The sequence below is a fragment of the Siphateles boraxobius genome, unplaced genomic scaffold (genome assembly GCF_051911475.1).
Source record: "Siphateles boraxobius isolate OS27281-9 unplaced genomic scaffold, OSU_SipBor_1 94, whole genome shotgun sequence".
In the NCBI taxonomy this organism is placed as follows: domain Eukaryota; kingdom Metazoa; phylum Chordata; class Actinopteri; order Cypriniformes; family Leuciscidae; genus Siphateles; species Siphateles boraxobius.
The window spans coordinates 546513-563515 of NW_027509224.1; the positions used below are offsets into that span (position 1 = coordinate 546513).

A 17003-nucleotide genomic window follows, 5' to 3' on the forward strand; every position below is an offset into this window, starting at 1 on the left:
GTTGCAGGATGTGCCATCTCTAGCTCTATTTACCCAACAGGAGTGTGTGTGTGTGTGTGTGTGTGTGTGTGTGTGTGTGTGTGTGTGTGTGTGTGTGTGTGTGTGTGTGTGTATGTGTGTGTGTATGTGTGTGTGTATGTGTGTATGTGTGTGTGTGTGTGTGTGTGTGTGTGTGTGTGTGTGTGTGTGTGTGTGTGTGTGTGTGTGTGTGTGTGTGTGTGTGTGTGTGCTAGGCCAGGTACCTCTGAGTCAGCTATTTCTCCCCAAGGCATACATCACAATATAGATAAATCGAAAGGAAGATGAGATCAGAATCGCTACGTCAGAGAAACATCTCAAACACACACACACACACTATCTGTCCATCTGTGTGTGCGTCCCTCAGCGTGATCGTGCGCTACACCAGTTTCTCTACATACCGGTCTTCCCTGTTGCGATCCACCGCGTAAAACTGCTTTCTCAGCCACCTATATAAAAAGAAAAAAAGTATTAATACAACACTTTAATGTTTTTTTTGTTGTTGCTGTTTTGGCTATTCACTTTTAAAAACTCACAATTATTTATAGTTTTAAGTCACGTGACTGTCGCAGAGACCTGGAGGAAAAAAACATCCACAGATGTGCAGAACAGGCCTGTCGATTTTGAATTTCATAAAAACAATTTCAAAATTCAAGTATTAAAATCACTAAAAACAGCAGGACTTTATAGAACGCTTAACATAAGAAACACTTAAATTGCCTTAATGTACCGAAACATTCAGTGTACATCTTATTAGAAAAACATTAGAGCTGCAAGATTCTGGATTCATTGAAAAGCAGGTTTTTTTCATTCTAATAAATTTAACGATTTTCCCACGATTCTGAACAGACAACTAAACAAAACAACCTGTAATTTACTAGAGGTTCTGACAAAATGTTAATTGCTACAGTCTATTTAAAACATATTCAATTCATTTCAATTAACGTATATTTTTTTAAATTATGAATGAATATGACTAAATACAATGACTAAATACTTCACTTGTTTCATTACTGGCTGAATCAGTGTTTTTGAATGAATCTCTTGAATGAATGATTCAATGACTCATTCAAAGACTTCACTTGTTTCATTACTGGATGAATTAGGCTGCATCTGAAATCCGATCCTTCCCTACTATACAGTAGGTGAAAAACAGTACGTCACAAAAGTAGTATGTCTGAATTCACAATACTCATAAAAGAGGCAAAAAGTCCCCGGATGACCTTTTATCCCAGTACTTCTGTGATCATTCGAATTACTGGAGTACAGACCGGGTAAAAACGAGGAAAGCCAGTAGGACTTTATTTTACAGTCCTGTCCCGTGTACATACTATACATACAATAACTGGGTAATAACTAGCTACTAACCCTAAACTTAAAGGATTAGTTCACCTCAAAATTAAAATTTCCTAATAATTTACTCACCCCAATGCCATCCAAGATATCCATGTCTTTCTTTCCTCAGTGGAAGAGAAATTAAGTTTTTTGAGGAAAACATTTCTGGATTTTTCTTCGAATAATGGACTTCAATGACAACCAGCGTTTTGAAGTCCAAATCAATGCAGTTTCAAGAGAGACTGCTTCAACGGACTGTGCACGAGCGCAGCTGAGGAGGAGGGGCTTGTCTAGCGAAACGATAGGTCATTTTCAAAAAATAAATATACTTTTTAACTACAATTGTTCGGATTGAACTAATCTGCAACGCGCCGGGAACTTCGTCATCACGTTGAAAGGTCAGGCTCGATGTCGCCGGGATCGAGGGCACAACGCATGATGACGTAGTTCCTGGCGCATTGCAGATCAGCTCAATCCGAACAATTGTAGTTAAAAAGTATATATATGTTTGTTTTTTTGAAAATGACCTATCGTTTCACGAGATAAGCCCCTCCTCCTCAGCTGAGATCGTGCACAGTCCGTTAAAGCACTTCAAAGACCTTTGAATCGGCATTGATTTGGACTTCAAAACGCTGGTTGTCATTGAAGTCCATTATTTGAAGAAAAATCCAGAAATGTTTTCCTCAAAAAACTTAATTTCTCTTCCACTGAGGAAAGAAAGACATGGATATCTTGGATGGCATTGGGGTGAGTAAATTATTAGGACATTTTCATTTTGAGGTGAACTAATCCTTTAACCCATGTAGTTACCTTACATTACCCAGTACTTTTTTAGGCAAGTACACTAATACCCCTTTTCCACGAACAAGAACCAGGTGCTGGTTCAGAGCTAGAGCTAGAGCCGGTTCGGAGTTGGTTCGACTGACGAGCTTTCAAAGAACCGGTTTGCCTTTCCACAGGCTAGAGAGCCATCACAGAGCCAGATCTTACGTCACTGTACACATCTCATGTTGCCCAGCAACGCTAGCGCGGCACACACAAACACACCAGGCTTCTTCGAGATGGTTCGGCACTGCGAATCTCGAACTGCGAGAGCGATCCAAAAGCAGAAGGAGTCGTATGCTCTCCAAACACTCCCACAGCTCCGATCAGTCCATGCCGCTCCGATGCATCTCGAACAACATCTTCCATCAACAATGGCGGTCGTTGCGTTACTATTTATGCTCATGGCTTTGCAAACCTACATCGGTATCCAAACACGGCGAATCCAGCACGTTCGTGCAGCTCGCCGTAACTTGCATTAACGGACATTACAATCGAGCTGCTATTAGCACGATTAGCTGCTATTTAAAAAATGGCGGTCACAAGTTTCTGTTTGTCTTGTTGGTCAAGGTAACAATGATTTGGTGCTACTTAAGAACCACTTTTACTGGTTCGGAGCTGGTGCTTTGGTGGTCGAAAAACAAATAACCTATTTGAAACTAGGCTCTGGCTCCGAACCAGCACCAGCTCTGCCTTGGTGGAAAAGGGGTATAAGTACACATACTGTAAAATAAAGTGCAACTGGAAAGCCTTGTTTTATTTTCCAGGTTAGCGTTCCTATAAGGGTGTGACATCACTCTTTAAACCCACTTGACATGCGAACCCAGAGCTTAATGGTTACCATCAGTCAATATCTACTGGGAGAGGGGCACGTAGAGGTCAAAGGTCACCTTTCTATCTGCAGGGGTGTGGAGGAGCTTAACGTATCCGACAACAGCCAGCTCAAACCCTTCACCCACATGACCATCTCCTCATCTGAGGTCGCTGCGGGACACAGACAGAGGAACACAAGCATGAGTGTGTGTGTGTGTGTGTGACTGCCAGTGGATGTCTCTGGACGCTCACCTGCCAGACTGAGCGCTTTGAGCCGAAACTCAGTCCCGTAGAGGATGACGAAGCAGTGGGCATGGTCGGGCCGCGCAGACGAGTCCTCCACATACCGCTCAAAGTCCCGGGACTTCTGCCCCATACGGATCTCCTTAATTTCCCGAATATCAACTGAAAGGGACACAAGAGACAGACTTCAGTCAATCAAACATGTCTTGCCCGATGTCTTTTACACATTCACCACAAGGGTTAATATGAAAGATGTTTTCGGCAATGTCCTTCACCTGGAAAGAAACTAAACCATTTAGATGTTAATCAATTTATCTTTAACTAGGGGTGTGAATCTTTGGGTTGAGGTTTAGTACATAACTTCCGTTTAAAATGATGGGGTCCGTAAGATATTTTTTTGTTTGCTTCTGAAAGAAGTCTCTACTGCTCACCAAAGCTGCATTTATTTGATCAAAACTAAGGTAAAAATTACAGTATGGTAGTGAAATATTTAAAATAACTGTTTTCTATCTGAACACAAGTTAAAATGTGGTCAAAGTTGAATTTTCAGCATCATTACTCCAGTCTTCAGTGTCACATGATCCTTCAGAAATCACTATAATATGAGGATTTGATGATCAAGAAACATTTATGATTATTTTCATAAATCATGCTGCTCAATATTTGTGTAGAGACCATCATACTTTTTTTCAGGATTCTTTGATGAAAAGATTTTTTTTTAAAAGCATTTATTTAAAATGCGAATCTTTTGTAGCACTATAAATGTCTGCTTTGGATCAATTTAATGCGTAACGCCTTGCTGAATAAAACCATTCAATTCTTTCACACTAAAAAAAACACTGTCCCCAAACTTTAAAAGTACAGTAATTCGATCAACAATTTAACAACAGTTAGATTCAGTATTTCTTTATTGGAGAAGATTATACTTTCCCTAATGCATCTAATGCAAAAAAAGAAAAGCTATTTCAGGCCTCTCACTGCAACAACAACAAAAGGAACCGCATTACCTACAGTGGATTATAGTATAAGTGAACACACACATGCTAAAGTTAAAAAAATTATCTTTTTGGAAATTGATCTTAATGCCTTTAATTAAAAAAAGAGGAAAAAAAACAACCTTTAAGGACACCAATATTCTTTGTGAATGAATAACGTATTGTAAATAGATAAAAGTTCTTCCTTAAAATACAGGGTGCATAAGTCAGGACACCCCTATGTTATATTCACTGGCATGGTGTTATTTCAGTTCGGCTAATAGCTGGTTTGATTTACACTGAGAGATGATCTTATGGAAAGTTCCTCATGCCAATCTCTAGGTATGGTGAAGGATGTGTGTGATGATGTGGGATATTTTAACTCCAGAGGCCAAGGGAACTTTATCAGGATGCATATTATCCTGGATCCATGAAATAACTGGCCTTTAAAAATACAAATCTGCTGACTCTATTGGAATTTAACATAGGGGTGTACTGACTTATGCCCTCTGTATTTTAAGGAAGAACATTTACTCATTTACGATACATTATTCATCCATGATTTTTTATTCCTCTTTTTAGTCAACTTTAGCATGGGTGTGTTCACTTTGCAAGACACTGTACATAAACACGCACAGCGCAATACTAGCAGTGTGAGGATCACATGTGTGACCAGAGAAGTGAACCTGCATCTTCCACATGAGCACCACAGCCTAATGTGTCAAGATGATGGCATGAGATACCATCGAAAATATTTCATCTCAATATTTCATCTCAATATTTCTCAAGGAAATCTATTAATGTTTATGACATGTCTGCCTACACCTAACATAAACAATGATAAACAACAAATACAAAGTTATACTTTCAGGGGTTTTCAGAATGGTCCTCGGTGGTGGCGGATGAACACGGTCATCCACACACACACACACACACACACACAAAACAAAGTAGCGCACCCGTGTACAGCGAGCCCAATACTGACAAAATATCCAGAGTAAATGTGAAAAAACAGATTGTAATCCTATTTACTCAGATTTAATTCAGGAAAGATCATAAAAAAGTGCTTAGAACCATTTTATATTAAAAAAAATCTACATTTATACGTAAAAAGTCACTGAGTGACTGATTTAAAAAGTGAAAAAAACAAAGAAACATTACGCATTACAAAAAGATTGGCAGGTCTAATTTTTCATTTAGACTCCAAGACTTAATGCACAGATCATTTGACATACAGTATCAGATGTCCCGTTCCGTCCAGTGCATCGGTTATCACCGTCAATCGGATTCAATCGTGGTTGTCAATCCAGAAACTTGAAAAATATATCATATACAGAAAGCGAGCAAAGATCGCTACCATTATAATCACAGAAGCGGTCAATTTGTTCAGTTCAACACGAGATACACAAAGCTGCACTCTTGCGAAAACTGCCGTTATAATCAATGAAGCTGTGATGAATCTCTCATTGACATCCTTTGTTGGTTATAATGAAAGGATTCGCGAGCGTGGCGTTCTGCACGGGTTGGATTCTGACTGAAGCACCTCCGATTGGCCATTGTGTTCATGAGCTCAACAGATACGTCTATGATTGGCTACATTGCTGAACGCCGCGAAAACACATAATTAGAAACCTTTGATGCTCTTCACAGTGTTTACACAAACAGTCACAGGAGCGTTTGAAAGCAGCAGATATCATGTTAAATTATCAAACAAATCTTTATTAAATTAATACTAATTTCGGTGGCCACTAAAATATTTTCAAAGCAGAAAAAAATTAACTGCAAAATGAGAAGAAAAGTTGCCTTTGGTGAGTAAATAAAACAAAGTTACTTCACTCGCTGGACCAGATATTCATTAGAAACTACAACATGTTTAAACCAAATTACAACATTGCTTAAAGTGCCCCAATTATGCTATTTTAAAGGTTCCTAATTTTGTTTTGGAGTCTCCTACAATAGAGGGTTTACATGCATCCAAGGTAAAAAAACACTTTCACCTTCTCATAATATACACATTGCAGCGTCATCCTGTGATTGTGTTGTGGTCGTCCTCTCCATTATTTATTTGTCGTGCAGTTTGATCTATAAAACCTTGCAGACCTTTTACATTACATACAGCTATGAACACACTGCATGAAAGGGAATATTCAAAAAAAAGCATAATAGGGACACTTTAAGCCAAATTAGGGATAATCTGATTCTGAGATAATCTGAATATCGGTAATAAATATGTATGGCAGGTAAATTCTTTATTTACCTACTGGAAGGAGGGAGGTTAATTTTGCACTCTGCCTGTAAGTCTCATCAGAAAGAGAGTCTGTGAGGTGTGTGTGTGTGTGTGTGTGTGCGCGTGCGCTGAACACACTCTCCTGTTTCTCCTCACTCTAACCGCACTCATCCTGTGCTGCTCTGACAGAGATATAAGAGAAACGCAGGTGTCCTTAAATAAGAAACTGAATGAATATCTTTTTATCAACATCAATTTCCTCGTAATCTCACGTCATATACACAGAAAAAACACTGGCAGACCACAGCATAAATATATTTATATATTGGTATAATTCTGGATCTCTAAAAACGTCTTTTTCTAAGTTTAAACTTTTTGGATCAGGAACACAAAGCAACTTCTCATCTACACTTGCGAGACTGATCGCATTATACAGTAAAACACACAGAGCGGTTCACACTGCGTTGAACTCGTCTGCGGGATATAACAGGAGAGATCTGGAGTGTGTGTGTGTGTGTGTGTGTAGTTCAAGATTAGACCAGATTCTGGAATATTTTAAATTCTTATAACCTACAATCATATGGTTACTGCAATGCCACTGTTCGGTTTTATTCATTTATTCAAACATACAGACCGAAAATTTAAAGATTTGTATCTGAGACTCCATATTAATATACTATCATGTTGTCGTCTGTAGAGCTGCTTATTGATGAATTGAACTTCTCATAATTGATGAACTTTACACTGTTATTGAACTGAATTAACACTGAACAACGACACTACTGTGTTGTGTAGAACTGCATACAGCAGGAAGTTGGCATAACTAATTATTATTTTCATGTTTATCAACGTGAAGCTGCTTTGCAACAATCTTTATTGTGTAAAGAGCAGTATAAATAAAAATTACTTGACCTATTATGATATTTATTGTGGTACTGTGACTACAGAAACAATTTTGTAGGTTTTAATCATTTTTAATAAGAGTTTCACTCATACATGGTGGTTCTATGAAGAACCTTTAACATCCATGGAAACTTTCCATTGGACGAAAGGTTCTTTGGCGAAAAATTATTCTTAGGATTTTCAGAATGTTTTTCATACTGAGAAAAAAAAGGTTATTTTAAGAACGGATCATTGAAAGGTTATTTGAAGACCCAAAAATAGTTCTTCTATGGCATTGCTCTGAAAACCGCCATTTACATTATTTTTAAGAGTGTACAGTTGTGCCAATACAATCTAATAGTGATTTTTATTATGATATTGTTTTGATTCGGGTTGTCGCTACGGCTGAAAAACTAAAATGTATTTATAATTTAAATATTTAAAAATAAACTGGAATTATTGAAAGACATCATTTCAATTAAAGGGAAATAAGTAGGTTTTCAAAAGCACACCACAAGAGCACATAACAAATGGATAAAACCCAAACAGCATGCATAGCATTCGAATATTTATTGCTTCAATTATGCTTCAAAAATCATACTAATAATAATAATAACAACATTCTTAAAGATTTTAACAAAGCCTGATTTTGTGAATTATGAAGTAATGTTTTTCTACCTCATCTTATTTTCATCAAAATTAGATTTTTAGATTAAATTAGATTAGTTGCAGAGAAAAAAATAACTCCAAAGGAAGTGAAGTCACTCAGTCGTGAGGCACAGATCGTTAACGGCGGCGGGTCCTTGTGGTAATTACAGTGTGTGTTGGCCAGGAAATCTAAATCATCCATCGACCTCGAATATGCCTTATCATTTGAAACATAAGTAACAACTTTAATGGCCGCTCACTCTAACGTTAACCGAGATAAATGTGTGATACTATTATTAGGCTCATTTCTAAGTGTTTGTGTGGAGTGTTGAAGCTGAAGAATAGTGTGCTTTACTGAATCACATCGCTGGAGCCATCACTTGCATTTTTTTTACTTAAAATACTGTCATTTTTTATACAGATAAGAGTAATACATCATTCCAAACTGTCAAAACTACTTTTATTCGTGTACACTCACAATAACAACAGAACGTTGTGCTTCAGTAAAATAAAGAAAACAAACAGGACGTGCTTTCTGCCGTCTCGGTCTCTGTGAACTGAAGTGCATCACATAAATGAACCGAAACTCAGTGCATATACTGTAGGCTACATGCCTCACAGACAAATATATCTATAGAAAGCTTGAAATGTCTACTTTTAAACCAACCAATTCAAATATTATGATTATGTAATCCGTATGAAAGGTGCATTTCTCTCTAAAGCAGCGTCCACTACATCTCTGCAGCGACACTGACACAGAAAACACTAGTTTAATTAATAAACGTCTCCTAAAATGTCCCCTTTCTATTTTTTCCGACACAATCATTATCATTAGGCTACTGTTGCGGTGAGCTTTATGCGTGCGCTTGAGTGAGGAATAGATTAGTTGGGTAGAAACTGAGTAATATGGATTACTGAAGCTTTAATACTTGTAATTCAGAATCAGTATGTATGATTACACATACAAGGATTTTGTCTTGGTGACAGAAGCTTCCAGTGTACAGACAGAATGAAAGCAATAAGACCGATAATAAAAGTAAAATTATTTAATAAATAAATAAATATATATATATATATATATATAAAAATAAATAAAAATACACAATATACAAAATAGCCTATATATACATGTACAGATACGTTAAATACAATGCAAAGGAATGTGAATAAGAGGTATGGTTTGCTAAATAAATAGGAGTATAATAGTGTTTTTTATTGCCCAGAGGGGCATTAAACGGTTGATGAGGTAGACTGGGGTTAGAAATGTGTCTTGAAACGTGTCTGGCTGTTCTGGTGCTCGGTAGCGTCGACAAGACGCTCAGTTCAAGATGTGGCCTGGATGTGAGCGGGCCACAGTGATTTTGCCAGTTCAGTTCTTGGAAACTGGGAAGAAAATATCTCCGGACTATCCGCTGTAGTCTTCTAATTAGATTATAATACATTTTAAAACACTCCTAATCAAACTAGTTTTTTTATTGAATGACAACTTTGCAAAAAACAATTACTGTTCAGTGGAATATACATATTTTTCCCTTTTTTTTATTACCAGAACATACCCCAGCCCATTACAAACAGACCTGTATTAAGAATTCCTACAAGAGATGATTTAAATCACATTTTAAATAATACATACAGGTGAAATAGTTAAGAATGGAAGAAACTAAATGCACATCTTGAAAAAAAAAATCAATAAAGAGACCAAAAACATAAATAGATAAAATGGAAAGAAAAAAATGAAAGAGGGGAGGGGGGTGGTCGCTACTCTGATATTGTACTTGGTTTCTCAAAAAATGTCAAGAAGGGGCGCCATATTTTGTCAAATGTATTCTCAGATCCTTGGGTGGTGTAACGTATTTTCACTAAATTCATACAGGACATAATTAATGTCCCTAATCCAAAGTGAGTGGGGAGGAGGAGCGGGATCTTTCCACTTGAGTAAGATAGCCCAAGACCCAATAAGGAGGTAAGTTATTCTCACATTGGCAGTAAATTATTCATAATTCATTGATTGTCGAAAAAATATTGTGTAAACTGGCTGGGCGGGATCACACAGACCAAAACAAAAACATTCATTTCAGAGTACAATAACAGGCGGTAGCATTGTTTTTAGGAGAAACAAGCATGATGTGAGTTTGGCATGTTTCCTGCAAACATATGGCATGTTTATGCTTTAATACAGTCCAACAAAATTACATAAAGCACCTTTAAGTTCACGGTTCTCTCATGGTCACATGACATGCAGGTAAACAAAATATTTCCTCTTTTTTAGTAAGTGTTTTATTTTGATTGTTTTTATTTTTCAATTATTTATTTTAATTTTACATTTGTATGATTTAAATACATAATAGCTTTTCATTAAACTCACAAAACCCCATGCAGTTCCTTCACAGACTATTATTAATATTTAATACATTTTATTTTGTTGTTGATAAATAATAGAATATATTTTCTTTCTCTTTGTATTTTTACATCACTATGGTACAAGATAATCCTATTTAAATCAATGAAATAAACAAATTAGCTCAAAAGTAATGTAAAAGCAATCAAAAAGTAGTCTGATTATATTACCGTAAATATGTAATGGATAACGTAACTAACTACAATTTCTGTCATGTAATTTGGAATCAGTTACTGACTAAAATGTATGAATCTAGCAAGCACTGAAAATATAGGCTACATTAGACCCATACGCACTACCGGCACATCCGGGAACTTAACTGTCGATTTCGTCACCGCCCCTTTTTAGGGGTAAATAAACTAGACTTCCCATAGACTTCAATACAAAATAGCGTCACAAAACAACGTCCGTACACAGCCGACAGGCGTGAATAACTTAAGAAATCACTAAGATTAAACATGTCAAGTAATTATATGTCCACCCTGCCCGCCATAGAGCGTGAAAGATGCATCAACAAACTTAATTTGGTCAATTTAAAAACGTGTCCCTTCTTTCTCCCAGCGTCAAATTGGTGAAACAACACCTGTAGGCCGGCTGTGTACGGACGTTGTTTTGTGACTCTATTTTGTATTGAAGTCTATGGGAAGTCTAGTTTATTTCCCCTAAAAGTGGGTGTGAATCTGTTCGGAGACATTTTATGACTATATATATTAAATGCTCATTATAATTTAGTATCCCCCCTCCCCCGAGTATATATTCAAGTAATTAAATTAATATAAACATGCGATTAGTCGACTAATGTCTTAAATGATGGACTACTAGTCGACTGAAAAAGCTTGAGTCGGGAGCAGCCCTACTTGCAACACATCTTAAATTCAAGAGGACATTTACATTTTTGTATCCGAATACACATGGTCTTAAATAAAACAAATTTCAATTTGATCTTAAATTCATATTGGAGTCACGTTAAATGCGGATGCATAGCAGATGAAGCTGAGAACCAAGTCAAGGATTCGTAAATGACTTCAGGAGAATATCACAAGTAGGAATCCTAATCAGTTCATTTCACAACATCTTTTCTAAACCTCATTAGTGAACTTACAAAAAAAAACACCAGCCTGAAAAGCCAATCCAACATACTGGCATCTACGACATGCCTCCTTTTTTTGGCAAATTCCCCAACATTATGGGAAGAAGGTTTTTGGTACATATTTGGATAATAGGAATCCAGATTTGTTCGTTCCATGTCCGAAACCAGCCAGTGATCTCAAAACATGCAAGCGTTGGATCAGACTCTGAAGTAGACCACATGTACTAATAAACTAAATACGTTTTAAATAACTGGCCAAAAGCAAAATATATCTACGGTTGCACAAAGAAACAGTAGAACACAGTGTGGTGGATGTTTTAGAAAGGTGAATATGTGCTGAAATATACTCTTAGCTGAACTAGCACTTGTTCTTTAGGACACTGACTGACCATTGTTCAAAGCTACATGCATGCAGGCAAAGTTACCTTTATTTTAAGAAAAAAACAAACATTTTCTCAGTTTGGATCTGCAGAAAGTATCTTGCTTCTTGACAATTGAGTAGATTTTCCTATGCAAATTTCACTATATTCTCTTCTTTTAATTGCAACATAACCTGATACTAAGCTTGTGCTTTCGGGTGCAGAGTCATTTTGTTTGACGGTCATAGAGTAACCACCCTTGAAAAGCATTTAAGAAATCTCCGTTATTAGGTCAATTAAAAATGTCCTTAATGAGGCCAATAAAGAAACTAGTCAAACTTAAGTTAAATCAAGGATCAGAGATGCAGAATAAATCAAATACAATACTATAATATCAGACTTCAACCACTAGTACACAATTCCTTGAGCAATTGAGAGTCATGATTTGTTTAAAATAGAAATCATGTTTCTCCCAATATTCTGAACCTACAACTAAACAAAACAGTCATTTAAAAAAAATGTATTTCATTAATTTGAATTAATGTTGTTGTTGTTTTTATCAGTTTGAATGAATGGTTCAATGACTCACTCATAACCTCGGCTTCACTTGATTCATTACTGGATGAATCAGCATTTTGAAGAATCTCTTGAACGAATGATTCAATGACAATTTCTTAACAGTCTGTTGTCGCCACCTACTGGTGTAACGATGTAATCGACAATCTTTATCTGAAACCTCAAGTTAATTTCACAAGGTGATTTCCCTCTATTTTGATCGCTACTGTAGCCAATGTTTAATTCCCGAATGTAAACTTTAAAATCGCAGTCCTTCTGTGATAATATAATTACTTTAACACAGAAATAATGAAAGTGTGGTTGAACAGCCTGTTTGTGAAGCGGTTTCATAACTATACATGACGACTGCTCTCCCTGGATCAGATCTGAATGTTCGCTGTGATCGGAGGGTTAATGGTCACAGCCAAATCGTTGCCATTTAGGAAAGAGATTGCGTGGGTGTTTGAATCGAGATCGCGAACTTTTAACAATTAATCGGGCATCTCTAGTTTGCATCCATCAAATAATCAAATGAGATGAAGTACCTTTTATTTTGTAAACTAACAAACTACCTAAAAATGTGCATTACCACATGATTATTTAATAGTCGTACCAGTCACTCCTAAATCTAAGTGCGAGTATCTTCAGGTCTGAGTAAAGGGTGTGGTGAATTGTGGGTGAAAGGTCTGCTTGTTAGGGTGTGGGGTTACGGGTTCGTTTCTGTTGTAGCATTGTGTAGTTTTCGGCACAGCCGTCCCGACCCGCAGCTGTCCCCGTCTCCCTGAATCAGGACAACTTAAACTCAAGCACACTGCTTTGGGTCAAGTCTAACACCACTAAAACCTCTACTTTCTGACCCAAATCAGAAATTCATTAGTCGAGTCAATTTCTCTTTAAAGATTTTTTCCGATAAAACTGAACTCACCAGAATTTACAAGAACAAAGTACTGGCATTTCACCCAAAAAATATGACCTGAGCGGGGCCAGATACTAGTGTCCATATTTGCTCCATCTGTTTCTTTTTATATGTTAAAGTTGGAGAGTACAAACACAACAGTTCTGCGGAGGAAGCCGCTCTCTAAGGCAAACACACACACACACACACACACACACACACACACACAGGACAAAGGCAGTTGGCCTGAGATAGGAGCTTAGGCTGGGTGCAAGAGAACCGCTTGACAATTCCAAACAGGGCAGCAGGAAACACAAGACTGCACGGCACAACCAAGAGTCTTCCTGCCTCGCAAACACACACACACACACACACACCTTAAGAGACTTCTGCCACGAGACATCCAACAGCAATCCATCAAAACATCACATTTAAAAACTCACAGGCACTTCTCGAAACGTGATTCATTAGCACAATTTGTCCCAACAAGCTCCTTTGACTTTGGTAACAGGACGGAACGCACAGAGCGCTTTATTAACGGCTGATTCTGTGATAATCCAGCATGAACACTTGGTCTGAGGGGGAATTAGGTCGTGAGTTGTGGGAAAGTTGGCTTATCAACCAACCGAAACATTGGTAACTGAGCTTATCTGGCCGGCTGATAAAGAACAACGCACTGATAATCAGACAAAATAAAGGAGAATATAGGAGTACAATCACTTTAGCATGAAGACCAAACCAAGCACGTCATGCTTGACATCTGAACACGTTCATCACCTCTTCACAGTCTGTGTACACAACACCTACGACTTAAATGTTCATTTACAAGAATCGAACATGCTTTAAATGCTTTCAACTGATCCATACAGTTAAACAGCATTCCAGAACTTCTCTTCTTTCTAAAGACCTGTCACTCGTGTTCCTCACGTTGTGTCATGAATAGATGTCGAACAGAAGTGCCTTTGAAAACTTGTTGCCGTGGGCAAAACATTACGGTACATGACGTCTGTGAATAGGTCGAAGATTACTATTAGGATAACGATTCCAAAAATAAGCCGAGTCACCTTTGAAAAACACACTTTATTCGTGACAAACGAACACTACATGGCCACAACGGTTTCCAAAACTTCACCAGTAGTGATTAACTAATCATATATTCCCCAATACCATGCATACCTCTCATCCCTTTTATCAAGTAATACATCGACAATATTTGTCCAAAACAGAAACGTGAATTTCAGGTTTTGGACGAAAACCAAAACGGTGAGATTAAATTAGCTCTGCTTCAATGTTGAGTTACAACAGGTAAACGTATTAACAACTTTACCATGACCAAACATTATGCTATATGTCAGCAGCAATATGTCAAATAACCTAACCCTAACTTTATTAAGACTGGTTTAATTCATAACCTGAGAACACGACACCCTGGACAGCATAACAAGTGCAGTTACCCAATTACCCAAATTTAATTAGCAATACCTTATCTCAGTGCATCACTATATGATTTGACCAATGAATTTATAGTTAATGGATGCGTTTTTTTTTTTTTTACGTTTGTGGGGACTGCACTCAATGCAAGTAATTTCAAAACAATTTAATATTTTAGACCTAAGCATAATCAATAAAACTAATATTCTCTAAAACCATAAAATTATAATAAGAACATTATAATGGTGTTTGGGACATGGCTTTAAGTGGTGAGACTTTTGTAGTTGTAATCAGGCTATCAGAAAATATATTTAAAAAAATTGGATTTAGATTTATTGCCCAATATAATAGTTATCAGCTTTCGATATCGGCGAATATTCATATCGGTGCATCCCTAATAACTAACAAAACTTATATTCTCTAAAGCCATGAATTTCCATTCTTTCAACAACAACAAAAAAATTGTTTTAGGATGTTCTGAATATTCATGACTTTTTCCGAGCTGGAAGTCACACTTTTTTTTTTAAACATTTCCAGGTTTTCCATGACCGTAGCAACCCTGCTCTGTCTTCAGCCTGATCTCATTACGTTTCTGCACACCTAAAGCAACAAATTTCCTGTGACGATGAAAGTCCTCACCAACAGAGAAAAAATAAGTGAACGTATACTTCATAACACACAGTTAAAGTCAAATAAAATCCATCCACTCCCAGCCAAAAACATCGATTACTTCAACAAACCCTGCATACCAAACAAGTAATGGGTTTATTATTATATCCTTACATACGCACATCTGATTTAAGAAAGTCACATGTAAGTTCAGACACGCGATTACACCACGGTGAGGCTCATTGGGCGTTTTTTCTCTTGCGTTTAGTGTGTGTGGTGCATCCGGAGCAGAGCGCAGCTGTGTGTAAGACATCCCGCCGCAGGAAAACAGCAGCACAGATGAGCACAGACGAGCCTGCCCTACATCAGACCAGTGTTAGATGTGCTCACACACGGGCCAGAACCGAGCCGGCCCAAAACAAGAGCATTCATACTGACCCAGTCCAGTCCAGCAAGCCAAAACCATCAGGAACAAAGCAGCAGAGCCGACTGACCACGCATATTACACTCGACGCAAAGCTCAAAATGAACACCTACACAGAAACCCAGACATACATAATGTGTAGCAGTCAAAACCCCGGTCATTTTCCAACAAGAAAACTAAAAATAGACTGATGAATAAGCAAAATGTCTTGACATGAGGACACATTGGCAGTGCAGGTTTGTGTAATTCAGGGAGTCATTATGTTTGGTTGAATACGCTTTTATAAATATGGCATCAACCACTTTAAAGGGAAATAGTGTTCAGTATAAATAGCAAAGGGCTGTGGGGACCAAAAATGTGGTTATGAAACATGCAAATACCACACCAAGTAGCCTTTCTGAAGCCATAATGCCGAGCACTGATTTACTAATCCAACCAATCTGGAGTTAAACACCCAGAAACAAGGCTTAACTTACTTTCGCCCTCGATCTTATCCGATCCTCTGGTCCAGATAATCTGTCTGGTCTCAAGCTTGACTTGAAACGTCCTCCTCTCGGGTCTTTGAGACTTTTTGGAGTAGAAGAGCGTGAGTACGGTGCCCAGCTCGAGATCCCGGTAGAGATTGTTCACCTCGGTGTCGCTCATTGTCCAGGGTACAGGTCCATTGGAGGAGAAGCCCGCGGTCGCAGCCATTTCCCCTGTTTGTTCTTCAGTTCCTTTCACAATAATTTCCTTTCAGAATAATAATTCACAGCCTCCCGGGCCTAAGGAGGACACCCTGAAGAGGAGGGAGACAAACGCGCATCACGAAACAGCATTACGCCACGGCAGAAATGCACGCACTATATACATTGGTTATGAAAACACACACACACACACACACACACACACACAGACAAACAGAGGCCTGCTGTATGATGCATTTTCATGTGTAGATTTAAATTGGACTTATTGGCCTTTTTGGAGGTTATATAGACAACCATTATAGACCATATAAATGGTGAACAGCTAAATTGATAAATTAGTGCATAAAACTGCATGTGCTGTTAGTATTATTATTCATTTATTATTATTATTATTATTATTATACTAACAGCAAATCATTATCCCTCATATGTAAAACGCAAGACTAGTATGTTTAAATAGATTTGAGTTGATCTAATCTAATACTATTTAGTTAGCCTAAATAAAATCTATTGAATACTGATCCAAAGCAAACAAACAAAAACACTGATATGTTACTCTATTATTAATACCATCAAAATGTACATTCTTAAATT

At 37.5% G+C, this 17003-nt stretch overlaps 1 protein-coding gene across 2 annotated transcripts in view; it reads right to left on the reverse strand.

Annotated features, from left to right (window-relative positions):
• The window catches only part of plcg1 (phospholipase C, gamma 1), a 54076-nt gene that overhangs the window by 36660 nt on the left and 413 nt on the right, over positions 1-17003 (reverse strand). For both annotated transcript variants that reach the window (XM_077224924.1, XM_077224925.1), the window contains exons 2-5: positions 16200-16501; positions 3241-3393; positions 3066-3159; positions 420-467 (exon numbers count right to left, since the gene is read on the reverse strand). In XM_077224924.1, coding sequence (XP_077081039.1) covers positions 420-467; positions 3066-3159; positions 3241-3393; positions 16200-16416 — 512 coding nt within the window. In that variant the 5' untranslated portion in view covers positions 16417-16501. The remainder of the gene's footprint in view (positions 1-419; positions 468-3065; positions 3160-3240; positions 3394-16199; positions 16502-17003) is intronic.